Source organism: Protopterus annectens, chromosome 13.part0 (assembly GCF_019279795.1).
Source record: "Protopterus annectens isolate FY-2018-M chromosome 13.part0, PAN1.0, whole genome shotgun sequence".
Taxonomy (NCBI): domain Eukaryota; kingdom Metazoa; phylum Chordata; order Ceratodontiformes; family Protopteridae; genus Protopterus; species Protopterus annectens.
The window spans coordinates 1,238,414,077-1,238,433,555 of record NC_056747.1 but is presented as its reverse complement, the minus strand read 5'-3'; the positions used below and the strand labels follow the sequence as shown (position 1 = coordinate 1,238,433,555).

At 42.2% G+C, this 19,479-nt stretch overlaps 1 protein-coding gene across 4 annotated transcripts in view; it reads left to right on the top strand.

The window, feature by feature from the left end:
* GRN (granulin precursor) overlaps positions 1–6,206 on the top strand; it is an 891,963-nt gene extending 885,757 nt beyond the window's left edge. For all 4 annotated transcript variants that reach the window (XM_044055245.1, XM_044055246.1, XM_044055247.1 and 1 more), the window contains one exon: positions 4,312–6,206. In XM_044055245.1, coding sequence (XP_043911180.1) covers positions 4,312–4,452 — 141 coding nt within the window. In that variant the 3' untranslated portion in view covers positions 4,453–6,206. The remainder of the gene's footprint in view (positions 1–4,311) is intronic.
* Positions 6,207–19,479: the final 13,273 nt, after the last annotated feature.

Here is a 19,479-nt window from a genome sequence, read left to right as displayed (position 1 = left end):
CTGAGTACCAGCGAACTGGCGACTGGCTTAGGAGAAGCGTCGTCGGCAGCTTTGGACCTTGGCAGCCTGTCTCTGTCTTTATCTTTGCGTTTTTCCGGAATGTCAGTAGTAGGTTGGCTGACTGAAGACATATCAGGATAATTGAAACGAGCACCAAAATATTTAGAAGCGTAACTATACCGATGATGGACAGTTCGTGGTTTAAATAAGGCACAAAACCAACAGCGAAGTACGTCGTGGTCTGGGCTTAGGCAAGGAATAAAGTACAAATGAAAATCTTTATGAGGTATTTGCTTTCCACATGTAATGCAGTTTTTTACTTTTATCGACATCATTTAAGAGCAAGAAAAAGTTTCCCCAATGGGGTACTTAACTTTTAGTTGAAGACTTCGGTTCTGAAACTCAAAAACAAAAATTTCAGGAGTCGGCCGACTGGCACTTGCGAACTGCTTCTGCTTTGGGCACTGCACGGCAAGAAAGATTGATGTAATGGCGTTGGCTGCATGTTTTATACCCCTGACGACCTGACGTCATGGAAGAAGGGACAGCAACAGACGCAGGACCTAAGACTTTGCAGGTGGCCCTCAGTCGGCCTGATTAACAAGCAGATAACCCAAGTGTAATGACTGCAACAGTGAAACATGAAGAACATCTATACTAAACTTTCCTGGGTCTCCACCTGATAATGCCAGATCCAAAACATAGCACAGTGACTAGAGATAAAACAGAAACTTGTGAAATGCAAGTATTTAGTGGACCTCTTTACAGTTGAAATGACCTGACCTCAGGCACATTCTGAAAATAGGGAAGGTGAAATTGTAAGGTGTAAAAATATCAGGCCTAGACCTAATGGCAAGTGGAAGAAAAGTTTGAAGGAAAACCTGGGTTACAACAGTAAAATGTGAGGAAGACTAGACAAAGAAAATTAACATAATTACAACTTTCACTAGAAATTTCTTGTGAAAATATATGAAGCAGCTTGGAGTTGTTCTGAGCAGACTCTCTTGCATGTGAAAAAAGGAAATGGAGAGACTGGACATGCAGGGATCATGATGGGAGTGAAGGAGGGTTGATTAGCAGCTTGGGAATGTTTATCTGCTAAGCAGTCCTAATACTGGCCTGCAGTTTGTACTAGAGGTTACCAAACATGGACTTCTGTTGTACGATCTGTTGATTTCTTCCAAATACCATGTCACATCACGATTTCAAAGTATTTCCTGAGTGATCTTAAGGAGATGTATTACTCTTGTACATGTCAGTGGTAAACATGGAATCTAGAAATTCACTGGAAACTACTCGTTTATGTCTCAAAATCAAAATTAGACTCCAGACCTAAATCTCTTGACTGCAGTGTGACTTGATCCTTGCCAGCTTCTTCAGTCATATATCAAGCCTGCATGTAGCAAGGTATTAACCAAAGAAAGTATATACCAAAAGCACTTAGTTTTTGCTTCACAAGCACCGAACTTCAAAGTTCATTTTGACAGACGTATTGCTCCCTTAGTTATTGGCTTTATGGATCTCCTCACTGTAGGAGGCCTTTAATCCTACTACTTGATACATTCCTGCACCATCATACTATTGCTGTGAAAATGTGACAGATAGAATAGTTGTGTAAAGTCTTACCATAACCACAGGTGTCCTTCTCTTCTATAGGCTGCCGTATTCATAACATGAGGGAGTCGGCCTCTGGCTGACTTGTATGTCCAGGCAGTCTCCAAAAGTCTACATGCTACTGCGAGGTATGTGCTACACTGCACAACATCACATGTACTTCGGCCATAAAGAGACATCAGATATAAAGTGGGCATTAGCACGCACCTACCTCAGAACTGTATGCCTCGCAGTACTAGCCTGAGATCTTAGGGGAGAGCAATACTGCAGCATATAGAAGAGAGGGACATCTATGGTTATGGTAAGATTTTACACAACTATTCTATGTCCTATTCATATGCTGCAGTATTCATCACACAAGGGCGAAAGCCAAAGCTCAAGCTTGGGACAGGTTAGGAGGCGGATGAGCAGATGCTTTTTTACATGTAGAATTGCTCTGGCAAACCCAGGCCTAGACTTAGAAATGGTGTCAAGCTGCCACCAGGATATAAGCAGTGTCTAAGCCTTTAAAGAATGCCCCCGAGGAAGAGACTGCTCTCGTAGAGTGATCCTTCACAGGAGAAGTAAGGCTCTTACCATCAAACAAATAGCAAAAGGAAATAGCTTTAGAAATCCAGTTGGAAATAGTTTGCTTGGAAACTGATTGACCTAGAGCCCTTGGGTGGTAAGAGACAAACAGGCGTTCAGTCTTACGTATAAGTTTGGTTTTGTCAAGATAGTATCTGAGTTCCATGTGCACATCAAGGTGTGCAAGATTCTCTCATTGGGACACTGAGGGGAAGGAAAAAAGGTGGGTAGATTAAAAGACTGCTTAAGGGACAGCTCATTTACCACCTTGGGCATAAAAGAATAATTAGTACGCAGAGAAACCCTGTCTGTTCTGGCAAGTGAACGTCTGGAGCAGGCAATCGGACAGGCAGCAGAAAAGTTCTGAAGTAGGTGTGTGCTGTTGTTTGGCGTAGCACGTACCTCGCAGTAACATGTAGATGTTTGAATACTGGCTGGATGTACAAGACTCCCTTATTTGATGAATACTGCAGCTTATGAATAGAAGGACATCTGCCAATTCCTTGTCAGGTTGCCATATAAAGAATACTCTGTCCAGCTGGGAGGAGGCTTGGAAAGTTGAAGATGTCTAATTTAAGAATACTCTGTCCAGCTGGGAGGAGGCTTGGAAAGTTGAAGATGTCTAATTTAAGAATACTCTGTCCAGCTGGGAGGAGGCTTGGAAAGTTGAAGATGTCTAAATTAAGAATACTCTGTCCAGCTGGGAGGAGGCTTGGAAAGTTGAAGATGTCTAATTTAAGAATACTCTGTCCAGCTGGGAGGAGGATTGGAAAGTTGAAGATGTCTACTTTGCATCATCCGTACAAAGAGGACAATTGAGTTACTCCTGTATTAAGCCTGGTTGTAGTAATTCCTCCTGAATGTGTATCACCTCTCCCATTTTCCCTGACAGTAGATTCATGAATCCCTGCTTCCAGCTAGTGAACACCTGGATTAATGAGTGAGCTACTGTTGAACAGTTGAAGGTGTGCAACTGTGTCCCATATCCCAGTACTATATACTTACAAATAATCAACTTTTTTGTACAAAGGGAAGATCACATGAAGTAGAATTCTTTGCTTCACTAAGTCCTGTAGTATTATAGATAGATTGCCTACACTCTGTAATCCATAGGGCATTGGGCAAGACTTTGTGGGCCTTTCTCGAGCTTATATCACTTGTGTATTGTTTGGGTAACGTCTACAACTTAAATTGGTGCAAACAATCTGGTATGAAGTCCTTCGAGGCAATTTGGTTTTGTGATCAGCACTGATAGAGTTATACAGTACTGAGCAGGCTGGATGAAAAATGTTAGCGTTTATGTTGAACCTGCAGAACTATGGCCACTGATGTATTTCACACTGCAGTGAAGTTGACTTTTTGCAGCAAGTTATATCATCATATACTTCATCACAATAGCTGGGACTTCAATGGCCAGGAATCCCAGGATTTCCTTAGACGTTGCTCTTTCCTTAGCAGTTGTGGTATCCTAGGGGTTAGGATAGTAAGATGGGTTACAAAGAGCAAGATTTCAAGTGGTGTATTCTGAAGGTGGGATTTGTACCATATTCAACTTAAAATTTATTTTGTAGATTAGTTGCCATGCTGGTCTTAAAGCTGCATAACTCAAAACAGCTGGTCTTAAAGCTGCATAACTCAAAACAAAATAACACTTCATGCAGTTACAAAAGAGCTACACAACATTAGTTATTGCATTACTGTGAAGAAAGCTGCAGTTGCATGACTACTTGATGATGATTTTCTTTTATGAAGGTTAAAAATGTACCTGCATGAAATATGCAAAAAGGAACAGTGACTTGGTTTGTACTGATTTTTCCCCACCCTCCTGCCAGTAGGGAAACTTCATTTTATGTCTGCAGGTTATTTTGAATTTTGAGGGGTATGCATATTTACATTTCTTCTCACAAACTGTGTTTCTCTGCTGTGTGCCAACCCAGGCTTTTTCTGGTCTCCAGATATAGTGCATGTATATATATTGTATGCCAATGCAAACTAACTGCACCATATGTGGTTTGGGTACAGTCAAGTGTCTAACTTGGATATAATTAACTACTACTGTTTTGTAGACTGTATTGCTTTACTGCCTTGCCTATACTGTGATTGTAATATTTCTTTTTTGTTTCACTGCAGGCGGTGTGCTGTGAGGATAAGCTGCACTGTTGTCCCAAAGGATACTCCTGTTCTATGACTGCAGGCATGTGTGTGAAGAAAGGTTGGCAGCATTGGGATGTCCCCTTCTCCAGTTCCAGGAAGGCTTTCAGTACACTCTGAAATGTGTTGCCTTTCTCCCTCATAGCTAACACTGGACCTTCGACATACCTTTTTCCATGACTTTCTGTTTCGGATATATTTAATTGCCAGCAAAGTAAATCGGCCTACAATGCAAAGACAAACTTTACTTTTATACATTTTAAAAGGGAAAATATTTGTAAGCAACTTAGATATTCATCCAGTTATGAATCCAGAATATCTTACTCTGGTAACTGAATGTCAGTTCTCACTTGCTGGAAGTTATGCATCACTCTTGATTAGCTAGTAAGGTAGCGAGAGAGTACAGGTGCTTGTTTTACAATAGATGCACTGTTACAAATGCTGACATTACACAGGTAACCTCTGGCTCTGATAAATGTATGTATTAGTCCTGACACTGCCTCACTTCCATTTTTGATTTTTGCCTTGACTATTAAAGATGTTTTAAGCAATTTGCACTCTTTCAGCCACTGAAGCAGCTGTTACAGTGGTCCTAGTAACATATAAAGCCAAGAAAGAAGAAATCACACAAACAATCTACAGTTAAGTGGTCACCCTTCTTTAAATGCCTCCCATCTTCCACAACTGATTGTCCATTGACCATTTTGCCACATACAACATTGTTCTTGGTTTTACAGCACCTTTTGTTGCACTTCATTTAAAAAAACAAACATGTGACATGTTTGGATATATACATGTAAAAAAGTGTTTAGGTTGCATTCTTAATTTATTTCTTGGTCTTACGTGATGTGACTGTCTCCAAACTCTGATTCTGGTTAACATGTGCAAGAACATCATGTTTAGTAGACTTGTAAATTACTTTGACCTTTGGTGTCCTCTGAACGCTTCCTTCTAAATTAGTGCCATTTGCTTTCTCTTTCCATAATGTTGTAAAGGAAAGTTGACAATAGGCAGTGAGTGTTAAATAATGGGAATGTCTAATGAAACGTAGGGTTAAGGAATAATATGGCAGTTAATTTTAATGGTGTAAGATGTACTGAAGTATTCAGAAGTTTTTGAAAGTGCCATTCAGGTTGGGAGAAGGGCAGTTAAACTTCAGTATCACTCCTGTTTTATCAGATCTCATGGGAATGTTTAAGGTATAAAATGACACTCCAGGCATGAAATGTTGACATAGTGGTTAAAACCCTAGGTAGTTTATTTGCCATGCCCTCATAAAACTTGCTTCAAACTATCTTTACGACTTCCTTGCAAGTTTCTTTTTTTTCTCACCTCCAAATTGCAGTTGGACCTCTTTGCAGCAAGACCTCTGCGGCAGAAATTACTTTATGTTCTGCCAAAGACATCACATAGCAGATGCATCGCAAGACATTTGACTGACTTTTGTTGCAGTAAAATATTTGATATCCTGCAGCTCCTGATCACTGACAGTGCTTCAATGGATGGGAGGGTGGCTTAATGGTTAAGGTTTTTGCCTTACAAGTCCCACAAGGGATAATTGGCTAGGCTTACAATGGCTCGCAAGGGCAGTTAGCTTAGTAATAACCTATGAATGAATATGAATGAAAAAAAGAAATTCTGATATTTTACACTGTTGACAATTTTTGAAGTTTCTCTCATAAACTGACTGCAACCATGGCTGCATGTGATAACCTCTCACATGTGTAAGGGCATTTGTCTAGTGGCAGACTGTCAGACATAAACATTTTAGTTGATTTCTATGTAATGATTTTTAAAGTGTTTAGCTGCATTAAAAGCTGTAAATAATCTTTATGCAATTATCTTTAAGAAATTAAAACATTTCTACAAATAAATTCTGTCATGGATTTTTAAATCAAACAAGGAATGCTGAAATTTAAAGCTAAAACTGTATTTCTTCTGATGCTTTCCAAATTAAAAAGATTGAACATTTTTACTATAGCTGCACGAGTGGAAAGCAGCAGTGCTGAATAGCTGCACGAGTGGGTGAAAATGGGACACTGAACTGTACTCGAGGAAGAATGTACATAGTCGATGATTAACTTCATACAAGCAGAGGAAGGAACTGCTACAGTGCACCATTGTACTAAAATGTTATGGGAACTTTTAATCAAAAGATGAATATAAAGTTGTGTGTGTGTGTATAATCTGTCATGCTGCTTAAGTACAAGGACTACACATGGTTCTAAAAACATGTCTTGGAGGAGTAGCTGTGCAGCCAATTTAAAAAGGCATACTTTACTAATGGTTACTGAAACAAAAGCGGTTGACAGCGATTACTACATATATTTCAGCAGTGACTGCCAGGGTTTTTAAAAATAAGTTATATAGCTGAATACAATGTATACAGGCAGTGTGGACAGATTTATCCCCAAAATTTGAGTGCAATTTCTACACCACAGTGGGTGACAGATGAAAGCAATGGGTCATTCTGTCACCTCAGCCTAAATACAAAACTTTAGCGGTGTAATTCTCACTCAATAATTGGCTGTTTTTTCAAGGAGCTAAAACGATTATAGAGACTGTTATGGTTACTGTTATGTACAGTAGCGCGGCACTTTAGTGTTAATAATAGTATCTATTAATTTATTAAGAGTTTAAAGGCAAAGCAGTAGTGGCTAAGGTAATGTAATGTATTTCCTATAATACTGTTTGCAAGGGGGCTGCTGTCGTCTTAATCCTCCATATGAACTAGGTGGCGTGTTAAGGGGACACTAGCACCTCCTACAAATAGTGTTAAAAATAGTTTGTCAGTACTGTTGATTGTAGATATGCTTACTTCAGGAAGCCTGCATATGGTCCAGTTTTCTCCATTACCAACTGCCATGCACAGCTGAAGGCAGTTCAGCAAAAACACAAATTCTGGTTAAATATTACAGTTTACATTTTGAGTATCTGGACAAACATTACAGCTTACATTCTGAGTGTATAGTTCTTTTAGATGATCAACATGCAGATCCTTCCACACATACTTATCTGTAAATACTATTACTTATGCATCCACTTGCATTATGAAGAAAGTTCATAGGTCAGATGGGTTAAGGTCCTACCTTTGACCTAGGGACTTCAGAGTTATGGCTTTCCACCTGCAGTATGTTGGGGCTGCAGTTTACTTTATCCTACTTTTATAAAGTACAGTTTTGTACCTACCATAAATGTAGATGTCCGATAGGTATGCATCTGCAGTCATAACATATGGGGTTGTCCTGCCTCAGGCAGCCCTTCGGTCGGCCGGATTCCAAAGTCTGGGTCTGGCCTCGGCTGATGTCGCACTTCACCCGATGTCATAGCTCCTGGGGTATAAAGGCATCAGCCGACGCCATTTTCCTCAGTGTTTCTTGCCCCAGATGCCCTCTAGGAAGGCTAAATTTGGATAAATGTTATAGATTCCAAACAGTAGGAAGCAAAATATATATATACATACAAACAAATACACCATAATAGATTCCCCCAGCTAGCTAAAAGAGGGGTAAGTACCCTAGGAATACCACAGAGGGGAAGGAGGGTGGGTATTCCTGACTGCAGATGCATACCTATCGGACATCTACATTTATGGTAGGTACAAAACTGTACTATGTCCTTCAAGGATGCATCTGCAGTCATAACATATGGGTAGAATACCATAGCCAAACTGGAGGAGGGGGCACTAAGATAATGATGGTGTAGTTAAGATCCCCTGTAAAACTGCAGTTGCAAAACCTGCTCGGGATCTGGAGTATAAAGGAAGATTGTAATGCTTGGCAAATGTATGCACGGAGCTCCAAGTAGCAGCTTCTAAAATGTCTTTGGTAGCCACTCCTCGTAGGAAAGCTGTAGTGGTGGCTGTGGCTCTTGTGGAGTGAGGCCTGATATTTTCAGGAGTTGTCTTTCCATGAAAAGAGTAGCAGAATCGAATGCAATTTCCTATCCATTTTGAAATTGTCTGTTTGGAAATTGCTTTTCCTTGCACTCCTGTTGCATATGCTACCAGAAGCTGGTCAGTTTTTCTGCTGGTTTTAGTTCTGTCCAGATAGTAGCGCAGTTGTCTGTGTACATCCAAGGTGTGCAATAGTTTTTCCCCTGTTCTGTGGGTTAGGGAAGAACGTAGGTAAATGAATAGCTTGGTTCAAGGATACCCTGGATACCACCTTTGGCATGAAAGTAGGATTGGTTCTCAGAGACACTCTATCCTGGTGAAAGATCAGGAAAGGCTGCACTGCCATTAATGCCTGTAACTCGGATACCCTTCTTGCTGAAGTGATTGCTAGAAGGAAAGCAGTTTTCCAAGATAAGAACTGTAAGTCTGCTGATGCTGCTGGTTCAAAAGGGGAAGTGTTAATTTTTCCAGCACAAAATTGAGATGTCATGAAGGCAGAGGAGGTTTCCTTGGAGGTTTTACATTTTGATCCCTCTTAAAAATTGTCTGAGGAGAGGGTGAGAGAAGATAGGAGGATCCATGTTGTACTCTGCTGAAATTGCTGAAGCATGAATCTTAAAGGAAGAATAGGACAGGCCATTGTGGAACAGTTCTGCTAAGTATTCTAGGATGTGTGCTAGGTTTGCCAGTGTGACATTTGTTCCCTTTGATGCACTCCAAATGAGGAATCTCTTCCATTTGGCTGAGTATGTTTTTCTTGTGGTGGGTCTGCGAGCCTCCAGGATAATGTCCTTGACCCTCCGAGATAAAACAGATTGGTTTTGTTTTATGCAATTTTCCAGGCAGTTAGCTGCAGCGTTTTCAAGTTTGGATGCAGGGTCTTGTAGTTGTTCTGCGTTAGAAGTAAAGGCCATAGAGGTAGAGGCCATGAGTTCATCCGAGACATGCTTCTCAGTAGCGGGTACCAATGCTGCCTTGGCCAGTCTGGAGCTATCAGAATCACCTTTGGCTGTTCCTCCCTGATCTTCAGTAGAACTTTGTACATCAATGGGAGAGGTGGAAATGCATAAACTGTCAGGGCCTTCCAGCTGAAAGAAAGGGAGTCCACCCTCCAGGCTTGTGGGTGGTATTCTCTTGAGCAGAATTTCTTCAGTTGGTGGTTGAGTGGGGAGGCGAACAGGTCTATCTCTGGCATTCCCCATTTCTTTGTTATGTTTTGAAGATGTCTGGATGCAGCATCCATTCGTGAGCATCCGTGGTAGTTCTGCTTAAGCTGTCTGCTAGTGAATTCTCTTTTCCTGGTGCGAATCTGGCCTGCAGTTGAATGTTGAGATTCAGGCCTAGGTTCCACAGGTCCATTGCCATCCGGCATAGAGGGTAGGAATCGTGCCTCCCTGTTTGTTGATGTACCACATGACTGTGGTATTGTCTGTCCTTATCAGCAGGTGTCCTTGCTGGAGGAATGATTTGAATGCCTCGATTGCATGCTTCACTGCCAGCATCTCCTTTAGATTTATGTGTAGATTCAGCTGGTCTTGAGACCATAGGCCTTGGATACACTTGTCTTCCATGTGTGCCCCCAGCCTAGGTCTGAGGCGTCCGTGGTGATGGTCTGCCTTGGTTGTGGTTTGTGGAAAGGCAACCCTCTGTTGGTCTGGCAGGCCTGAGCCCACCACAGGAATTCTTTTTTCAGGCATGGAATGATTGGTATCATGGTTTCTAGACTGTGTCTGTGTTGAGACCATACATTCCTTAGGTACCATTGTAATTTTCTCATATGCAGCCTGGCATGTGGGATCAAGATTATGCAAGATGCCATGTAACCCAGGGCCTGCAGGACTTTCCATGCAGTAAGCTGAGTTTGTCTTGTCAATGCCATGAAGTAGACTGGGAGTTGCTTTTGTTTTTCTTCTGTGAGAAAAGCCATCTGAGTTATTGTGTCTAGTTCTGCACCCAGAAATGTTATCCTTTGGGATGGCACTAGTCTTGACTTCTGTATGTTGACTGTGTATCCCAAGGCTTGTAACAGTTGTATGACATAGGCCAAATCCTTTATTATTTTTGTCTTGTTGTCCGCTTGTATTAGGCAGTCGTCCAGGTATGGGTAGATCTGAATTCCCTGAAGCCTGCAATGTGCAATTACTGATGCCAGGCATTTCGTGAATACTCTGGGTGCAGTAGATAAGCCAAAGGGCAATGCTGAGAATTGATAATGCTCTGATCCTGCAAGAAATCTGAGGTGTCTTCTGCAATCTGGTCGTATAGGGACGTGCAGGTATGCCTCCTTGAGATCTAGAGTCACCAGCCAAAACTCCTTGCCTAACATGGGAAGAAGTTGCTGTAGGGTCAGCATCTTGAATTTTGGTACAATGAGATATGTGTTCAGTGCGGACAAGTCGAGAATAGGCCTCCATTGAGTTTCTTTTCTTGGTACAAGGAATAGTCTGGAGTAAAATCCTTGGCCTTGTTCCATAGATGGTACCCTTTCTATTGCTCTCATCCTTAGTAAGTTGATGATTTGTTTTAGAGCCTCTGGCTTCTGTCTTGGTGGAAGGTTTGGCATTCCTCTCTTTTTTGGTAAAGTGTGGAAGTGAAACCTGTAGCCTTTGTCTATTGTTTGCAATGTCCATTTGTCTCCTGTAATGCAATGCCAGTTTTTTGAAAATAAAGCTAATTTTCCGCCCAAGGGTGCTTCCAGTTGTTCCCTGGTAGGCGGAATCAGAGCCAAGTCATTGTGTCTGTCCTGTGGAAGTGGTTGTAGTCGCAGCTGTGGCGGTACTCCTCTGGTTGGCAGGTTGCCACTGATGACCCCTGTAGGCACCCCTTGATTGACCTCTGCCTCTTGGGCGTCTATTTCTGCCTCTCTGTGCTCTGGAGGTGTCTGGAAAGGACCAATTCTTTGAAGGCCAGTTTCTGCTGAACCTCGGAGGTTGGACCTGCAGAAAATCCTTGACTGTTTGCACAGATTTTGCTTTTCTTCCACTTTCTTTAGAACCTCCTGTGCAGGGGAGCCAAATAAACTTTGTTTCTCCATAGGGGCATCTAGGAGTTTAGACTTGACATTGTCTGGCAAGGATTGCTCTTTTAGCCAGGCATGCCTTCGAATCACTGCTCCAGTCATAGCTGATCTAAATGAAGCCTCCAGTGCATCATAGCCACATTTTAAGAAATGATTACTGACCTGCTGAGAGTTGTGTACCAAATCCTGAAGGGACTTATGGTCTAAAGGTTCAGGAGAGGAAAGCTTTTTATTCAGCTGATCTAACAAACATTCCTGGTACTGTATCATGTGAAATTGACAGTTTAAAGCCCTGGCAGAAAGAGTAGCAGATGTATAAACCTTTTTACCCCATCTCTCTAATGCTCTTGACTCTCTTTCAGAGGGTAGGGGGTTTTTGGCAGTGGCAGCTGCAACACCCTTTGGGCCCTGAGAAATAGTTTCTGTGTCTGCAGCATGGGCCTTATACAAGTGGAAGTGAGAATCCGGGACCCTGTAATATCTGTCAGGTTTGGCAGGGGCCGGGGGAAGAGAATCAGGGGCAGAACTGGCATCGTATGCATCATCAACAACTGATAGTGCAGGTGGTATGGCTAAAGGCCTATGCTGTGGCAAGTGTAAAAAAGTCCTTAGCCTTTTCCTAGAATCAGAAAAATCCTGACCCTGCCATTGAAAGTGTTCCCTCATTGAGTGTAAAGTCTCCCCAAAGGAAAATTCTTCTGGGGGGGAGGCAGAAGGAATTGAGTCTTCTGCATCCGAATCCTCATAAGGTGAGTATGGTCCTTCCTGATGGTCTGATAAATCTGATCCATCCGAGGAATAGTCAGAGGAGAGAGGTTCAGGGGGTTCAGTCCTAGGCCTTTTTTCAGGAGGAGGTTGTGAGGCCCTGTCTGGGTGAGGTTGGGATCCCCTAATCAGAGATATAAGGTCCTCAGCAAGGCTGAGAATCTGAGAACTTGAGGAAGGTCTGTGAGAGGAAGCTTTTGTTGGTAAGGCCTTGGAAAGTTTAGCTGCTTTAGCCCTGGAGAAGGCCTTAATAGACAAAGAAGCAGGGGGTCTAGCTGCCCCCACGTGCAGGAGTAGAGATGTCCAATGGAATGGTGTCGGACAATTCTTGTGCGCCTGCTTCTTTGGTAGGAATTTCTGTAGCCGACTCAGCCAGGGCCTCTGTGGCCTCGGTTGTCAGAGGCATGCTTTCGGCAGAAGGAAGAACCGAGGACTCGGTTTCAGCCGAAACTGAGACACTCGCGGTAGGCCTAACCGTGGTTTCAGCCGAAACCGCGGGCCGCGAGTGTCGGTCCTTTTCCTTGCGTTTTTTGGCTAAATGTGTAGTCGGAGTCTCCGACGGCATTTTATATGCAAAAGTGGAACCAAAAAACTCTTCTGCAAACTCTGACCGTCTAAGTGTCCGTCGGTTGAAGGAAGCACAGGCTAAACAAGCTGATACGTCGTGGTCTGGGCCTAAGCAAGGAAGGCAGTAAGAGTGGAAATCCTTATGAGGTATTTGTTTCCCACAAGTTAAACAATTATTTACTTTGTCTGACATCGGCTGAGGCAAGAAAGAGTCCCCAACGGAGTACTTAGCTTTTTTAGAAGTCTTCGGTAGCTGAAATCTCTGGATCTGACCGACCGGCACTTGCGAACAGCTTCTGCTTCGGGCACCGAGCGGCAAGAAAGACTGAGGAAAATGGCGTCGGCTGATGCCTTTATACCCCAGGAGCTATGACGTTGGGTGAAGTGCAACATCAGCCGAGGCCAGACCCAGACTTTGGAATCCGGCCGACCGAAGGGCTGCCTGAGGCAGGACAACCCCATATGTTATGACTGCAGATGCGTCCTTGAAGGACATCTATCTGTTGACCAGCATTTCCAGACAGGTTGTGATGGTGGACACAGTTCCATCTTTGAATATGTTTACTGATCAACTTGGAAAACACCTAACTTGGCTGAAAGTATAGGTGATCCTCTTCTCCGTGTCAAAAATAAATATTCTTAAGAGTCAAACAGATGGTTTCCAGAACGTGCACTGACCTGTATTTCTTTGTCTGATCATTTTAGGGCTGTGAAATACTTTTGATCATTTGAGGTTACTGGTGTCACTGCCATTATCAGCCAACATAAGCTGCTTAACTGTTAAGTCAACCTTTGTGGCCTACGTGATACGTCATTTCATTAGTGTGTATTATCAAGCAGTTAGTCCCAAAAAACCTGAAGGGGGGAAAGTTTCCATCCAGAACTAGGCTTCACTCCATGCAGAACACTGTATTGAACTGGAAGATTGTGAAATGAGAATAAGCTAGTTTAAGATGACATTTAATTTGCAATTTTATTCTGGATTGCAAAAGCCATTCAGAAAGGTTTGATGTGGTACAATTATTTTCCAGAGTCCAGCATTTGAAGTTACAGCAGTGTATGACTGCCTTTTTTTTGTCTTGTCACATCTGTCAGCAGCTGTTCATTAGGTCTGCTTTAAGGAGTAGGAGGTCACATGACACCCGGATGGGTGTTGAATGTCAGGATGTTCAACTCTTACCAGAAACCCAATTGTTTCTTTGTAAATTACATCTCTAGATTTTTTTCTTCTTACTCTTAATTCCCAGTACTGGAAGGTTTCTAATCAAGCTATTGGTGAAAAAGAAAGTCAGTCCTGCAAATAAGGCACTTTAGAAAGCATTTGCTATATAACGGCTCTACTAACTACTCTGCAGATATGGAGAAAATAGCAAAACTGTTGTGGAGGCGAGAATAGAAAAGGGAGAATATGTTGACTTATCCTCTTTCTAGAGCAGTCAGTGTATTAAAGTTGTACATTACGAGAGTGGTTGAGAGTAACTTCTGTGAGCCATGATATGACAGCTGCAGGTTCATTCCATTTTTGTAATCAACAATGAAAGTTTTTCTTCAAAATCTAAATGCACATTCCTTGAAAGACAATGCATCTCGAGTCCATCATTTTGCCAATGTTTTATTTATATATTAACATCTCTTGTTAAAACAAGCGTGAAATTTCACCAAAGGTTTAATCGTTTAACTTTTCAAAAAAGTTCAGAACAAAACATTACCAGGCATACATTTAAAAATGTTTAAGGAAATGATAAAATGGTGAATTTATTCAATGACTTCCACTGCATTAAGAAAATTTCATCTTCTACCATGTTTGTTGCTCTATATTTGATGCAGCAGGTTTTTGTAAAACAGATTCCCTAGTGTCACATCCTTAAACACATACGCACACTCGTACAAAAAGAAAATAATCCATTTGCAAACTACTCTATAAAAACCTGGATGCACAGTACTTGCAGTTTCACAGATTATGCTAAGAGCATCTCACAACTCTTTACTGCTCAGCTGGCTTGGGCTGCAGATATGAATGACCTGCATACTTTAAACATGTGGCATATGCTGATTTCAAGGCTGATCACATTAAATAAGAAGACAGGGTTTGCTTTATTTAAGATAGTAGCATAGTAAGGAGTTAGAAACCAATGATAAATGCTTAGTCTTAAGTGCTGGTCCACCCCCCAACCCCAGTCATGCATTATGACAAAAGTAGAACAGCTTTGTTTGTATGAAATATTTCTCCAGTAATTTAGAAATGCTTCTCCATTTATTTAAAAATGATAGCTTACTGACAGCACTCTGACCATAACAAGTCACACATTTTAAGGGCACTGGAAATGTTATGCTGTGGATAATATTGTTTTGAGCATCCTTGCATGAACAAGGGGCTTGAAAGCAGTCAAGATGTTCTTAAGTACGCTTCAGAAAAATGGTACGGTTTGGAAGACCTATGTTACTGGTATGAAATGGTAATGGACCAAAGCGAATGGGTTTGGAGTGCAGTCTGAATCTCCCTCTATGGATGTGGAGGTCTGCTGTTCACCATTCATAGGACTTGGACATTTGAACTGAGAATTCAAATCAAATTATTTACATGCACAAAATGTATGTTATGATGGCGGAAAGCCCCCTGGAGCAGTAAACTGAGATGACTAGAGAAGCCATGCTGTTCTAAAGTGTACGAATTCATTTATGCTTTGGAGTGGCATGCTCTGGCCACTTTAATGTTAGGTGTAGTAATGGGTGGAGCTGGGAGGTAGGTCAGATGCTTGCCCCGCCCCTTATTCCTCTTCAAATTTTATAACAGAAAGTGATAAGCTCTGAATTATATGGACATGCATATGACCTACACCACCTAAGTAATCTCCACTACTGAACAGAAAAAGTGTTATTGGGCTGGGGCTACCTCAATATGAGGTGAACATGGGTGTTATTATTTAGCATAGGTTCCCACTAACAGACTCTTTATGGGGCGGCTTTCATTCAGTGAGAAAATAAGATGACGACTGCCTCTTTTTCTTTTGATGAGGTGGCAAAAAAGTCACCTCACTGAAACACTGCCATCATGCAGAGGTGCAAAGACAGAGCAAGGGGAAAGCAAACTGTCTATTCATCAAACTTAACACAAATTCATGTACTTTATTACAAATAACTGGTTGTGAAGGCAAATAGGCTGTCAGCCAGCATTCAGTTTATCAGTTTTCTTTCCCATCCTGGCACACTTTGTCTTGATACAGGTTACAGTTTCCACTCTCTCAAATGATGGGAGAAATCATGCTTGCTTGTGCAGTAAGATGTAATGTTAGGCATGTAAACCATGAATAAAAAGAAAGCTTTAAAACCAGAAATGCTTTTGCTATAAATGATGCTTTATCCCCCTTACTACTGACAACTGTGCAGGTTAGAGGGGTACCAAGCACAAGGATTTTGAATGATTAAAGTTGCTCAAAAGGATATCAGTGCATTGGGCCTCAACAGGTCCTGCATTGTTTTACAGAATAAATGAGAACTCTGCCCTGCATTTGGATCATCTGAAAAGAGTTTGCAATAATTTCCTGGCTTGCTGATTCATTGTGTTTTAACTTTACAGACCCTTCCTCCCCATGTAAAGTACAGTTTTGTACCTACCATAAATGTAGATGTTCGAGGATCTCCATTGCTGCAGTCCTGACATAAGGGTATTCCGCTGCCCACCATCGGCCCGAATACCAAAGGGCTAGAACCAGCGTCGGTCATCGGCGCTCGAGACTGACATCAGTACGTGCCAGTACAAATGCGCATGACCGACGCCATAACCTCAGTCTTTCTTGCCTCAGACGTCAGAATGCAAAAAAAAAAAAAACACCACCCAAACCTCAACCTAAAAAGAAAAAGGGGGAAGGAGGGAGGGAAAATTGGACTGCAGCAATGGAGATCCTCGAACATCTACATTTATGGTAGGTACAAAACTGTACTATGTTCTTCGTCTCCCATTGCTGCAGTCCTGACATAAGGGTAGAATCCCAGAGCAACGGAAAAAAGGGAGGCTGGTCAACTAAATAGCAGTCGGAGCTGCTGACATGCCCTGTAAGATTGCAGTGGCAAACCCAGCCCTAGACCTAGAATAAAGAGGTAAATGATAATGCTTTGTAAAGGTATGTACAGAACTCCAAGTAGCTGCTTCTAGAATGTCTTTAGTAGCTACCCCTCTCAAAAAGCAGTAGAAGTGGCCGTAGCCCTAGTAGAATGAGGCCTGATCCCAACTGGAACATCCTCACCATGATGAGAGTAACAAAAAGCAATACAATGGCTAATCCACTTGGAAATAGTTTGTTTCGAGACAGCTTTCCCTTGTGAAGTCAAAGCAAAAGAAACAAATAATTGTTGAGAACTCCTGAACTCTTTGGTTCTGCTCAAATAATACCTCAACTGCCTATGTACATCCAAAGAATGCAAAACTTTTTCCCCGTCATTTTGGGGGTTAGCATAAAAAGTAGGCAAATGTATAGACTGGTTCAATGCCACATTAGAAATCACTTTAGGCAGAAAAGTAGGATTAGTACATAAGGAAACCCTGTCATTGTGAAAAATCAGAAAAGGTTCCACTGCCATGAGGGCCTGTAATTCAGATACCCTTCTAGCAGAAGTAATAGCCAACAAAAAAGCAGTCTTCCAAGACAAGAACTGCAATTCAGCTGTAGCTGCAGGTTCAAAAGGAGGCAGAGTCAGCTTTTCCAAAACAAAATTAAGATCCCAGGTAGGAGTAGGAGCTCTCCGTGGGGATCTGATATTCTTTGCCCTTCTAAGAAACTGTTTAACCAATGGATGTGAAAATAAAGGAGGGTCACAATCATAGTGAGCAGAAATAGCTGCAGCATGCACTTTTACAGAAGAGAAGGACAAACCCTTGTCCAATAAAACAGTCAAATATTGCAATGTACAACTCAAATTAGGCAATTCGACATCAAAGCCTTTAGCGGAACTCCAAAGAAAAAATCTCTTCCATTTACCAGCATAAACTTTTCGAGTACTAGGACGCCTGGCTTCCAAAATAACATCCAAAACTTGTTGAGGGAGCTGAAGGTCCTCCTTCTCTAAAACAGAATGCGCCAGGCTGTCAGGCGCAGGGAGTGCACCCTGACATTGAGAAAATGATTGTTCTCCTGAGACAATAAATGAGGAATCTGTGGCAATGGCCAAGGTGGTACATGAATCAAGCTCCTCAACAGAGGGTACCAATGCTGATGAGGCCAATCTGGTGCTATAAGGATCATGCAAGGCTTGTCCCTCCTGACTTTCAACAGCACCTGTGGAAGAAGAGGCAAAGGAGGAAAAGCATACACGTGAAGGTTGCTCCAACTGAAGGATAGTGCATCTATTTTCCAGGCTTTCGGATGAAATAGCCTTGTGCAAAACAGTGGCAGTTGGAAATTCAGAGGAGAAGCAAACAGATCTATGTCCGGAGTTCCCCAAGCCATTGTCAACTGAAGAAATACCTGAGGGTCCAATTTCCATTCGTGAGGATCAACAATCTGTCTGCTCAGAACATCTGCTAAAGAATTTTGTGCTCCTGGCAGAAACTGTGCTCGAAGAGTGATGTGCAGATTCAAAGCAGTTTCCCACAACAGCATTGCTTGTCTGCAAAGAGGGTAAGAATGAGTTCCCCCTTGCTTGTTGATGTACCACATGACCGTCGTGTTGTCTGTTCGAATCAACACCAGTCCTGGTTGAAGTAGGCTTTTGAATCCCTCCAAGGCAAATTGAACTGCCAGCATCTCTTTCATGTTGATATGCAAGTGAAGTAGCTCTGGGGCCCAAAGGTCTTGAATCCATTTTCCTCTGAAATGAGCTCCCCAGGCTGACTCCGAGGCGTCTGTCGTTAATATCTGACTTGCCTCTGGTTGGGTCACAGAGAGCCCCTTGTTTAGGTGACATTCCTGAGCCCACCACAGAAATTCTCTCTGAATGCAAGGTAGGATCCGAATGACAGTGTCCAAATCGTGGCAGTGTTGAGTCCAAACGTTCTTGAGATACCATTGTAGCTTCCTCATATGCAGTTTGGCATTGGGAAGTACTAGAATGCAAGATGCCATGAACCCCAAGGCTTGAAGGACTGTCCTTGCAGTCAGCCTGGACATTACTGATAGCTGTTGGAAGTATAGGTGAAGATTCCTTTGTTTGTCCGGGGTAAGAAATGCCATCTGAGCAGCTGTATTCAGTTTCACACCCAGAAAACACATCTCTTGTGAGGGTACTAGACTGGACTTTATTTCGTTCACAGAATACCCTAGGCATCTGAAAACTGTCATTACATACTGCAGATGTTGAAGAAGTTCGTGCTTGCCTTGAGCCAGAATCAAACAGTCGTCCAGATAAGGATAAATTTGAATTCCTGCTAGCCTGAGAAAAGCTATTACTGGAGCCAGGACTTTCGTGAATACCCTGGGCGCAGTAGACAAGCCAAAGGGCAATGCAGAGAACTGATAATGCAAATTCCCAATCCGAAACCTCAGGAATTTCCTGCAACTGGGCCTGATAGGAATGTGAAGATAGGCCTCTTTGAGATCCAGAGTCACCATCCAGTGATCTTTGCCCAGCATAGGTAACAGCTGTTGCAGTGTTAACATCTTGAATTTTGGAATTTCCAGAAAGGTATTTAGAATGGACAAGTCCAGAATTGGTCTCCAAGTATTTCCTTTCTTTGGCACTAAGAAAAGACGGGAATAAAACCCTGTGCCTCTTTCTGCAGAAGGTACTTCCTGTATTGCTTCCAACTGAAGCAGAGAAGAAATTTGAGTCTGCGCTTCCAGTTTTTGCTGACGAGGCACATCCAGCATACCTTTGAAAGGAGGGAATGTGTGAAAATAAAATTTGTAGCCTCGATTTATTATGTCCAATACCCATTTGTCTTGGGTAACCAAATGCCAATTCCTTT